The 12237-nt window shown below is 36.9% G+C and overlaps 1 protein-coding gene across 3 annotated transcripts in view; it reads right to left on the bottom strand.

The window, feature by feature from the left end:
* Positions 1-12237, bottom strand: part of PLCB1 (phospholipase C beta 1) — a 700435-nt gene that overhangs the window by 675661 nt on the left and 12537 nt on the right. For all 3 annotated transcript variants that reach the window (XM_036826676.1, XM_036826677.1, XM_036826678.1), the window contains exon 2: positions 6352-6429. In XM_036826676.1, the coding sequence (XP_036682571.1) occupies positions 6352-6429 (78 nt within the window). The remainder of the gene's footprint in view (positions 1-6351; positions 6430-12237) is intronic.

The raw sequence follows: 12237 nt of genomic DNA, 5'->3' as shown, positions 1-12237 counted from the left end.
GTGTTTTCAAGCCAGTTACCACTGAGGGTAAATGGGCTATTAACCCTGGAGGGCACTAGAAGAAAACAGAAAGCTAGCACCTTTGAGTTATCCCATCCAAGAAGTGAGGGAGCTGTGGTATTTGCCCATCAAACTTCTTTGGTTGGGTGGGTGTTAATTCAGGCAGTGACATGAGCTCCAGAGGCCAGAAAAAGCAAAGGAATGCAAATGCTGGCCACTGGGGTCCAACTCTCGGCCTCAGGAGTAGTAAGGACGTGGGTTTAGATTTTGGGCCATGTCTGCTCTATTAATTTCTTTATGTGAAGGAAATTCGTGGAGGGTGAAAGAAAAGACTTAGTCCATAGATGCTGCTGGTTTGTTGGCAATGATTGGTGCACTGCTGCAGGCCAAGCAATGATCCCAGCCCTCCAAGAGTGATACTCACATGCACTTTGCTGTTTTCAAAGGTAAAGCAGTTGTTGTTTCAGGGTTTGGGGGAAACTGCCAAATAAAAGTGAATAGAGTTGATCTTCTTAATTTATAATCACATCACTGCACTCAATTGACTGTTGAGTGTCTTACCCCATTCACCATAGACAAGAAAGTCCAAAATTGATGTTTCTGGGATATACTAGGGAAGTGTGTGTGAAAGAGGAAGTGCCATTGCTAAATGATGATTAATGAAATCTGTGGTGCCTGGTGGTTCTTTTGGAGGCCAGACTATTTTTTTAACATGATATTTCTAGATTTTCTTAGAGGTTTGTGAGGCATCATTTTAAATATTTTTGAATTCTGGACTTTTATGCTGAAAACATCACTGTGTCTTATGTAAATATTTAATTTTTAAACTTTGCTTTTGAACTCTATAGAAATTTAAGGCTACCATAAGAGAATGCAGTCTATAGTTGTCATTAATAGAAACTTAATCATTGCTCTACAAGGATCCCAAACGGTTGTCTCGTGCAAAATCATAGGCCAGAAAAAGATGGCATATGGTGCAGATGGTGGATCCCTCCTCTGGTCCTGGGTCCCTAGAAATGACTGGATATGCAGGTGTAAATATATGCCTATCATCTAGGATCATGGGTACACAGAAAGGATTGTACTTGTTCAATCAGAAAGAATGGAAGACAAAAGATAAATGGAATAAAAATGAAGTAGGAAATGACATCCCAGAAACCTACAGACATTAAAACATAGGAGTAGATCTGGGCCACCCAAATAGGTGGTGAAGTTATCAGCACTAGCAATGAAATGAGAGCATCAACTCAGGTCAACCCACCATCGCAGCTCCCACCTCCCACACCCTCCACTCTCAGCCAGAAGAAAGCTACAGAAGAGACGGTGCTATCAGAGCTGGCTCCAACCAGAAAGAATGAGGAGCCACCCACAGACAAGACTAATCATTTGAAGAAATTAAATTTAGAACCAAACTTCACATCAATGTTCAAAATACATTATATGATTGCTATGGTCTGAATGTTTGTGTCCCTACCCCCCAGGCCAAATTCGTATGTTGAACACCTAATGCCCAAGGATGGTATTAGGAGATGGGGCCTTTGGGAGGTGATTAGGTCCTGAGGGCAGAGTCCTCCTGAATGGGATTAGCACCCTTATAAAAGAGGCTCCAGAGAGATCCTTAGCCCCTTCCACCACATGAGGACACCAGAAGTCTGCAACCCAGAAGAGGGTTCTCACTGGACCATGCTGATACCCTGGTCTTGGACTTCTGTCCTCCTGAACTGTGAGAAATAAATATCTGTCATTTATAAACTACCCATTCTATGGTATTTTGTTAGAGTAGCCCAAATGGACTAAGACAACTATACATGAATTAAAAATCTAAACTAATAATAATGATGGCTATGAGGATGATGAATATGAAAGGCTTTAAATAAAGCAAAAAGCAAAAAAAAGAAAAAAGGTTGAAATGTGAATACATCAAATTTGAGAATGTCAAGTCATCTTTTGTCATGCATAAGTTAAAAGTTAAGAAATTCAAAGACAAGCCACAGACAGGAAGAAAATATTTGCAACATCCCTAACAGCTAAAGGATTAACATCCAGAATACCTGGACACCTCTCAACACAAGGCAAGGAAATTCAGCAGGTAACTCCGGTAAGAGAAAACAGAAATTGTCCACACGTGTAAGAAAATGTACACAGCTCACTAGCAAATCAGGCAATAGCAAATTAGAGCAGAGATACAATGGTTGCATCAGATTGGCAAAAATTAAAATGTTTCTTAATAGTGTTGGTGGGGATTGAGGAAACAGTTCCTCTCACACAAGACTGGCAAAGTTATAAAATGACACAACCATTAACTAAAATTTAGGATATATATAGCCTTCAATCAGCAATTGTACTTCTCAAAATTTACCTCAGGGACGCCTGACCCATATACTCAGAGAGGGATACACAAGGCTGACTATTACTCTATTGTTCAGGATTGTTTTCTGTGGACTAGAAACAGACAACTACCAAGAGTCCATCAATGAGAATTTTTTATTGTTAAATGAAATTTGGTCATCCATTCTATGGGATATGTAGAGCAATTTAAAAGAATAAAGTGGATTCACATGTACTTACACAAAAAGTTCTGTAAGACATACTGTAAAGTGAAAAGCCAGTTTGTGGAACAGTAAAAATAATATGATGTTATTTAGGGTACAAATGGATATAAATGAAACAAAATGAAATATTTCCATAGTTAATGTATGCACAAATTCATTAAAAAGAGACCTGGAAATATACCATGAAGCTGTTATCAGCAATTGACTTTGGAAGAGACTAGGATTGGGTCAATGGTGGGGAGGAGTCAAGGGCATCAATACTGCTTTACTCTCTTAAAAAAAGAACCTATTAGAGGATTATCCACAAAATAAAAAATAAATAATATCTGTAACAAAAAAGATAAAGTAGTAGGAATCCTTCCTTTAAAATGTGTTTTTCCTCCTCTTCCTTTTTAATTTAATTATATGTTCCTCTTTCCCCTCCGCCAAGCTCCTGTTTTAGGGATACAAGGAAGAGCTTACTCAACTATATTGAATTTCTTGGATCTAGTAGTGAGTAGTTTTATTTTTACACCAACCTTGGCACAGAAGCAGGGCATCAGCTTACTATGTTTCATGTTCTGGCAGGATAGGTTTTTGTTAGTAGCCTTTTACACTGACCCTCTTTTCTTCTTTAGCTCCCATGCAGATTCTTCTTGTAGTTCGCATGGTTTTCACGGCTAACACTTCCTGTGTTGGTTTCTGGTCCTGATATGGCAGAGCTCCAAAGGAAAGTCATAGCATAATGCAGGCAACCTCTTCCATGCTCAGGCTGTACAGGAGCCCCTTCTCACTCATGATTACAAATAAACTGATCCTCTTTACATAACACACACTGACATAAGAAAAACAACCATGCTTAAAATAGTCATATTCAGAAACTCATTCTTGCTAATTACAGTCAATAAGATTTACAGAGCCAACAATAAAAGGGAAAGAATGATTAAAATAAGCCCAGAGCTGGTACAAAGTATGAACATTTACCCTTAAGATGATGTTCATATTTATCTGCCCCCAACCAACCCCAAACATTCTTTCAATGTTTCATCAGAGCACATTTCTGCTACCTAAAAATGACCTGCCAGATCTGGTTTTTAAGTTCTTAAATCATCTGGGCTGTCTGTCTTCTTTGCCACCTATCATTTCTGTGGTGACAAATCAAAGGAGGGGTTACAGAAGGAAGCATGTCAATGTTCACAGAGAGTGGAACCAGTGGCTTGAAATCAGTGGTGCATGGTACAATGTGGCCATGACAGGAGAGAAGACATGGATGAGAAACTGTCAAATGTGAGGATTCTCCTCCAGGGCTATAAAGAGAAAGATCTTGTAACAATATTCTTTACCAAGAGCTTCTTAAGCCACTCAGCTCGCCTCTGAGCAGAGTAGGCTTCAAGGGATCACTAATCAAAGGGCTTCGGCACAGGCTTCATGGACCAAGGAGAAACATGGACAAAGACAAAGGAAAAAGCTCAGGGAGAAGAGAGGCACATCACCCAGATACCAACGCAAGCTTCCAAACAGCGGCAGGGAGGGAATCGGGATAAACTTAAAAGTATCACATTTTTTCTTTGAGATGTAACCTCTGTAGTACATGTGATAGATTCATATCAACAAGACTGATTGTCAGAAAAAATATCTTAAAGAAACTGGGCCTCTAAGCACCATCTGACTGCAACATTAGGTCCAACCCTTCAAATGATTTTATGCAAAAACTGGACTTAAAGCTTGTGTGCCCTCCCCACTCACTTGCGGGTACCATCTCTGCTTGCATACATTTATGCTCCTAATATATCACTTACAGGAGTCCACCTCCTAGAAGTGGATTCATCACTCGTTCTGACACCAGGACTGGGCTTAAAGCCAGAAGAAAATGACAAACTTAGAATCATGGAAACTTTAATTTTTTCTTAAATCGTCTCATCTTTTAGATACTGATATATGATCATTAACTAAAAAATAAACCTCAAAATTCTGACACATGACTGACCGTTGACTTGAAAAGTGAAAAATGAAATTCCCATCTCTTGGCTAGAACTGGACGATTAATATCCATGAAAAGAAAAGTAATAAAGAGACAGAAGTATTGCTACCACAGTATTTGTTTAAGTTGGTCATAAACAGCATTACAACCAAGAGAAAGTGGTTAGTATTAAAAAATTGAGATTTTTCTACATTTGAAAATAATCATGAGTTAAAATACTGGGTTCACAGAACAATAGAGGTACATCAAAGAGCCTCTGGTCCTAAACACTTTCTCTTTCTTAAGCAAAGAAATATTTATGATTGGTCTTAAAGGGGAGCTTAACTGAGTTGCTATGGATTGTTTAAAAAACCCCAAAATACCTTCTGTTGCTTTTATAGAAGCTTGATTTACAAGTTGAAAAATCAAACTGACAGTCTAGTCTCTTGTACAAATACCCAACCTTTAAAAACGCTCTAGGCATTATAAATATATCTTTCATGAATATAGCTTCAACAGTTCTAAAAATAGCCTTTAGGAGGAAAAAAAATAAAAACCTCTTTCAAGCCATTGTTTTATACATAACAGCAGGAAACCAAACAGAATGTCAAAGCCAAAGTGATTAACACACCCAATAATAAACATGAACAGTCAGTATGAAATCTTACTCAAATACGGTTTTCGACATTAGCTCGGGGTCTATGCTTTAGCCCCATGTCTGTGGCCAGACATATTGCAGGGCACCCGTATTCAGAAAGTAACTCCAGGACCACAAAGCTAAAATCTGCCTTTTGGATAACGTGTTAACAGACCCATTCAGAACTGGCCCGGGGGGCCAGATATTACTGTCTAGCACCCTAAGAGTTTCCCCAGGCTCTACTCTGACCCCAAATATGCCACTGCACAGAGCAGTTTCCATACCACTACTCACTGGTGAAGTCCAGGTTGCCCCCAATGGCCGAAAGCTAAGCTGACAAACACCAGTAACCGTGGATATAGAGAACTAACACCAGAACGTGAAAAGGCACCTCACAGTTTGATGCCAGGTATTTTATTGGTTTCAGTATGGATTTAGCACTCTCAATAAAGCCTGTCCCATCTTTCCAAATATCAGAACTTATAGGACCAGAATATTCCGTGGTCTGTGGCCTTGTATGTTCAAGTGCAGAACCATAGCATCGTCTATCGAAATAATAACCTACTTTTTATGAATATTCTGATCTAACTACCCGTTAAACTCCAAATAAATCCTATGATCTGCAGACAGTCTACTTTTTAATAATTCAATATGGAATCATCTCAATTGGTTTCATAATAAATGAGATTCTAAATTCATGGTATGGTGGACAGAAAGCTAAAATGGGAAGAAATTCCTGAAAAAGTGAAGGTATAGTCTAAAGGGATCTTATTCCTGATTTTCTAACATAAAACAAATTATCAAGGCCAAATTCCTGCTGAGGCTGAGAGAACCCTTAATAAGCAGCAAAGGGGAGAAGGAAGAGAAAGGGAAAGCCACAGTTACAGTCATCAGGGTCAAAAATGACTTTCTCATCATGTTTCTTCATTTTTTATGGGTAGAGTTGGTAGGAGACTTAACAGCAGTAATACTGGCTAACTTCCCTCTACAACAAATGTAATTCACAATTCCATGTTCTTATCCTGAGAAATGCCAATTGTTCTAGGATTTAGCACATCTAATATTTCAGACCTTGGAAAATCCCAAGACATTTCTTAGATATTCTTTTTACATAGAATCTTTAAAAAAATTACAGAGTCATCCATGAAATGCATAGAAAGCTAAATACTTTGCAAATCAGCAACTAACTGGAAAATGTAAGAAAGACATATCTCACTTCTTACCTTGTTTTGATCTGTCCAGTAAAAGAAAAATCCCTGAGGGTCGGTCCTCAAAATAATTGGAGTGACAATAGTGGAGTCCTAGAAATGTAAGAAAATACACGTATATCAACATATGCCACTATAGAAAGCCTTACCTGCGAATTACTTAACAAGTAATAATTAAGTTTCTCCAAGATCATCAATTATTAGTAAAACTAATAAAAAATTAAACATGATATCTTTAACATCATAGGATTATTAATTACATAACTGAGGTACTTTACTAATAATTAGAATATTGGGACATTACTTAAAAAGGAAAAGGCCAGTGATGCACGTATGTATTGATTAAGGCAAGTTTTTAAAGGCACTGGCATGTTTTCTAACAAAAAGCTATATTTGGTTTTCCAAATAATTTTAACACTAAACATCATTACATATTTTATATGATTAAAGTTAATTAAAATCCATGCTTCAGGATATTATTTTAAATTACATTTGCTCTATAAAATGATTTTTAATTGTACTGAAGAGAGTAAGCACAGCATTTAGGTATTGCTGTTTCCAAGGTAACAGTAAATAAGGCCATCTTCTACATATTCGGAAGGCTATACACAAAATTGTTGTAAATTTAAATTTCACACAATAAAATAAAACATCATAGACAGTCTTCTGAGTTTAAAGCATGCATATTATAAAGCAAAAACTGCCTGTATTGTAATTACAATATTAAACATTTCTAAAATATGTGTTCTTTTCTTTTGGCAATTTTCAGAAAGGCATACCATCTGCACAAAGAAACACGTGTCACTGGATATGGATTTTTATACTGAAATACTGGGACCTTTGCAGGAATTGCATTTTTTAAAGGGACATAAATAACCAGTTTATTTCAACTTTTTCATACACATTGTAACTCTGGTATGTCATATCCTCTATCTGATCAAAAAGATTTGTAATAAATTTAGAACTTTCAGAGACAATTTTGGAATTTGGGATTGTCTTCCTGATGGGTAGAGCAGATCTAAGGCTTTTGTACACATGGTAAGTTTTATTATAAGAGCCAGGTTCTGGAGGCCAACCCCTCGGGCTCAAATCTCTGCCTGTCCCCTCCCGGTGCCTCATTTTGCACAACCACAACTGGAAAAAAAAGACATAATAATCATACCTCCCACAGAGTTTTCTGTGAGAATTAAATAGGATAATTTGGGTAAAGCACCTGGATCAATTCTTGGCACATAAAAATGTTCATTATTATTATAGTGGATTATGTTTAAAACCTGATTTATTAAAATATTAAATGAAAGTTTATCATGGCATTCTTTTTTTATTGTGGTAAGTATATATAACATAAAACTTACTATTTTTAAGTGTAAAGTTCAGGGGCATTAAGTACTTTCACATTGCTGTGCAACCATGACCACCATCCATCCTCATCTTCCCAAACTGAAACTTCACACTCATTAAACACTAACTCACTACTCCCTCCTCCCCTTAGGCCCTGACAATCACCATTCTATTTTCTGTATCTATGAATCTGACTACTCTTTGGTACCTTATATAAGTAGAATCATACAGTATTTTTCCTTTTGTATCTGGTTGATTTCACTCAGCATAATGTGTTCAAGGTTCATCCATGTTATAGTAGGTGTCAAAATTTCCTTTCTTTTTAAGACTGAATAATATTCAATTATATGTCTGTATCATTTTGTTTATCCATTCATCCACTGATGGACATTTGGGTTGTTTCCACCTTCTGGTTATTGCAAACAACGCTGCTATGAACATGGGCCTACAAATATCTGTTTGCGTCCCTGCTTTCAATTCTTTTCCATATATACCCAGAAGTGGAATAACTGGATCATATGATAGTTCTATATTTAATTTTTTGAGCAACTGCCTTGCTGTTTTATCCTGATAGTCTTAAGATTCATTCTTAACATGCAGTCTGAAAATATCTTTTACAAGGCTTGTGCTGTTACATAGAGCTTCAGCTGGAATTTTTAAATTCCAAAATTACTTCTAAATGTTAAAAAAAAGACATTTGGAAAAAAATTTGATATTATAATGGAAGAATAATTTTTAAAATATTTGAAGCTTCTCCTATGAGATTACATGCTTTTGTTCAGAGCAATATTTCCAGTAAATCATAGCAATATTTTCAGTTCTGTTTCATCACCTACTCTTCCAGAGTTGGGCGAAATAAGTTTCCAATACGCTTCACAGAACACACATCCCAATTTCCAGGTAAATTTGGAATTAACCTGGAGGTGTAACTTATCATTTTCACGACAGTTCCTTTTCTAATCGGAGTGTCTGACAAGAGCATCTGATAAGATTCTAATCAAAATCTTAGTGACAATTCACTTCAAGGATCCCAGACAATAAAATATTTAAAGTTAGCAGAGCAAAACAGCTCAAATTTATATGTTGGAACATTGTGTTAGGCTACCTCGTTGTTTTGGATACTGCTTTTTCTAGCTTATTCCTTTTTCTCCTTCAAAATTAAAGCTCCTTTGTTCAGTATTTTCTTGACCCCACTCTTTCGGCCACAGTTCCTCTACTAAATGATCATTTATCTCGGCTCCCTGCCTGCTTCCTCCATAATCACCTCTGACATTCCAAGATCAGCTGGAACTTGGCATTCTTGCCATGCAAGGCAGGGTTTGACCCAGAAATACATGAATATCCATTTTCAACTCCACCTCCTTTTTTCACACCTCTCACATAGCTGCAAGTGCCTATATTCTCCCCCTACTCAACCCAGATCTCAAGTATTCTTAATTGTCAGAATATATGCTGTAGTTTGAAGTTCGAAATATATGGCCATCCTTCATTTCCAAGGCAACTGCAGCGTTTTACTGCAGAATAATGGAGATAACTCTCAGATGGTCTATGTTTTATTCTTTCTCCCTCCATCAATATCCGTAAGATGTGTATTCCATAAGAAGGTAGTTTTCAAACTTTTGGGTGCATCAGATTTACAAGGAGGACTGGTTAAAATGCAGTCTACTAAGCCCTTTCTCTGGAGTTTCTCACTTAGGAGATCTGGAATAGAGTCTGAGAATCTGCATTTCTACTTAATTTTCAGTGATGCCACTGCTACTGGTCCAGGAACCAGACTTAGATCCACTGACACAGGCCTACAATGGGTGAGGCTTTGAATCGGGAATACAATGATGTAAATGCCCAGGAGCACCAGTGAGCTTGAAATGTAGACATCCCTGTGTCTTATAAGTACATGGCTTCTAACTAGGAATTCAACTTTAATTTGCTTACTTAAAGTTATAAGGTATTTTTTCCAATAAACATCCACCTTGAAAAGAAGAACACTAATAAACATACCTGTCTTAAGTTAGTAATTGTAGATAATGTACAGTAAATCTCTATTTACTCATCTTTCGTTGACAGAAACCATTCTACTCTCATCCTATTTTATCAAAAATGAAGACTAATATAATGATATAAGAAGCTGCTGTTTTACAATTTACATGAATCTCCAAAAAGATTTTAGGTTAAATAAAGGACAGTCAAGGAACAAAGTAAAGGGACTTCTTAAAACCTAAACATCCAAAAGAATGAGAGATATTTCAGTAAGAAAAAGAGTCACTGCAATCAATATTAAAATTACAAAGTCCTATAACTTCTTTATTATGATTTGTGCATCAATGTGCTGATATAAATCAATAACATATACTAATGCAATGTTATATGATAATTACATCTCAAAAAAAAAGATGAAATGTGAAAATAAATGAATCACTATAAAACAAATTATATACCCTGGAGTATAATCTATAAAAATATTGAATCAATATGCTGTACACCCAAAACTAATATAATAAGGCAACTATACTTTAATAATAAATAAATAAATAAAATGTCCTAAAGAAACTGGGAGGAAATGACAAAACAGTCCAAACTGCCTCCCAATACCAGAATATTCTTTACAAAACTCCCTGACCAAATAATAATAGACACATCCTAAATGTTTGGTCTGAGCCAATCACTGCAATATGAACTCGAAATGGAATTTCTCCTTTGATATTTATAATATTTTAAGAGGTAGACACTTATCCCGATTTTACATATAAATAGACTAAGGCTTAGCTTAAATAACTAGGTCCAAGGAAACCTGGCTAAGCTAGTAAGGGAAGCACTGGAATTAAACCTCAAGGACAGACTCTACACCAAGGTCACTCAACACTGTTTCATTACTGATCTGCTAAATTAGGGCTTTTTTTGACATTTTTTTTCCTAATCATCTTCCATGAAATGTTAATATCACAGATATTCTGTATATCTATTTATATGCTGTATGTATACTGTGCTTTATACAAAATAAAAAGTAAAGAATAAGAAGACGTTTTGTCCCTCAAGAACCATTTTTCACTTCTTTGGAGATGATCTGGCCCCAACGGAGAAGGCAACGCTGTCCACCTGCACTGTTGAATATGGGCTCACCTGAGACCACGGAGCCCTTGAAATGGGGCGAGTTGGCTAAGATGTGCTATAAGACTTGAAAGACTGACAATGAAAACAAGAATGTAAAGTAGTTCATGAATAATTTTTGATATTAATTATATATGTAAATAAATATATCAGGTTAAACAAACTATATTGTTAAAATTAATTCCACCTGTTTTTTGGGTTTTTTTTTACTTTTTTAATGTGGCTACTAAAAACTTTAAAATTTCCAGTGTGGCTCATTTTATATTTCTACTGGGCAGTGGAGCTCTAAACCTTCATGAGAAAATAAGTTTTCTCCTTAACAGGGAAATCTTATTCACAAAGCAAACTTGGTCAGATAATGCCAGCTAGAAAGTTTTGGGATTTTTTTCCATATATGCAGCTATCATTTAGTTTTAACACCTAATTATTGGGTTGGCCAAAAAGTTCATTTGGGTTTTTCCGAACGAACTTTTTAGCTAACCCAATTATACAAAATAAATCTAGTTGCTTCTCTAAGTATCAACTCTTCAAGTATCTGAATAGAGCCAATACGTTGCTGCCCTCTGAGTTCTACTTTACCAGGTTCAGGTTAGTAATGAGCTAAATTGTGCCCCACCCCAAAATCCGTATGTTCAAGTCCTACCCAGTGCTTCAAAGTGCAACCCTATATGCTTAACAATCTTTACATAGGCGATTAAATTAAAAGGAGGGCATTAAGGATGGGCCCTAATTCAATAGGATTGGTGTCCTTATAAAAAGAAGAAATCTGGACACAGACACATACAGAAGGAAGATGATGTGACAACACAGGGAGGCCAGCCACCTACAAGCTATGGAGAGAGGCCTGGAACAGATCCTTCCCTCAGGGTCTTCAGAAGGAACCAACTCCACCAACACCTTGATCTCAAATTTGCAGCCTCCAAAACTGTGAGAAAACACATTTTTGTTGTTTAAGACTCTCAGTCTGTGCTACTTTGTTATGGACACCCTATAAAACTGATACAAGCTATAACCCATTAAGGCTAATGTCGAGGACCAGCTCACAGACCCACAGACCCACAGCCCACATGTTGGTGCCACTGTCAGAAAGTCTACTGGCCAAGATTGACCATGATCCTGACTCCACAGTGATTTTGTGTCCTCATGTTGTTAAACAGAAAACACACATGGCTAGAGATGCGCACTTCTCAACTAATCAATGTTACAGAGTCAACAAGGGAAAAAAAACAGCCATGCTCCACAGGGATTGCCCAAGACTTGCCTCAGAAAGCAGCAGAGCCAAAGACGGCAAACACATACACAAACAGCTACGTAAGGAAAAAAAATTCCAAGTGTCACAGAAAATCAGATGTGATGCCCAACAAACGTCAGCAATGCAGCCCTGACTATGAAACACACACACATACATACACACACACACACACACACACACACACACACACACACACACACACA

Source organism: Balaenoptera musculus, chromosome 15 (assembly GCF_009873245.2).
Source record: "Balaenoptera musculus isolate JJ_BM4_2016_0621 chromosome 15, mBalMus1.pri.v3, whole genome shotgun sequence".
Lineage (NCBI taxonomy): Eukaryota > Metazoa > Chordata > Mammalia > Artiodactyla > Balaenopteridae > Balaenoptera > Balaenoptera musculus.
The sequence above is the reverse complement of the archived record's forward strand: the minus strand, read 5'-3'. Positions and strand labels throughout refer to the sequence as shown.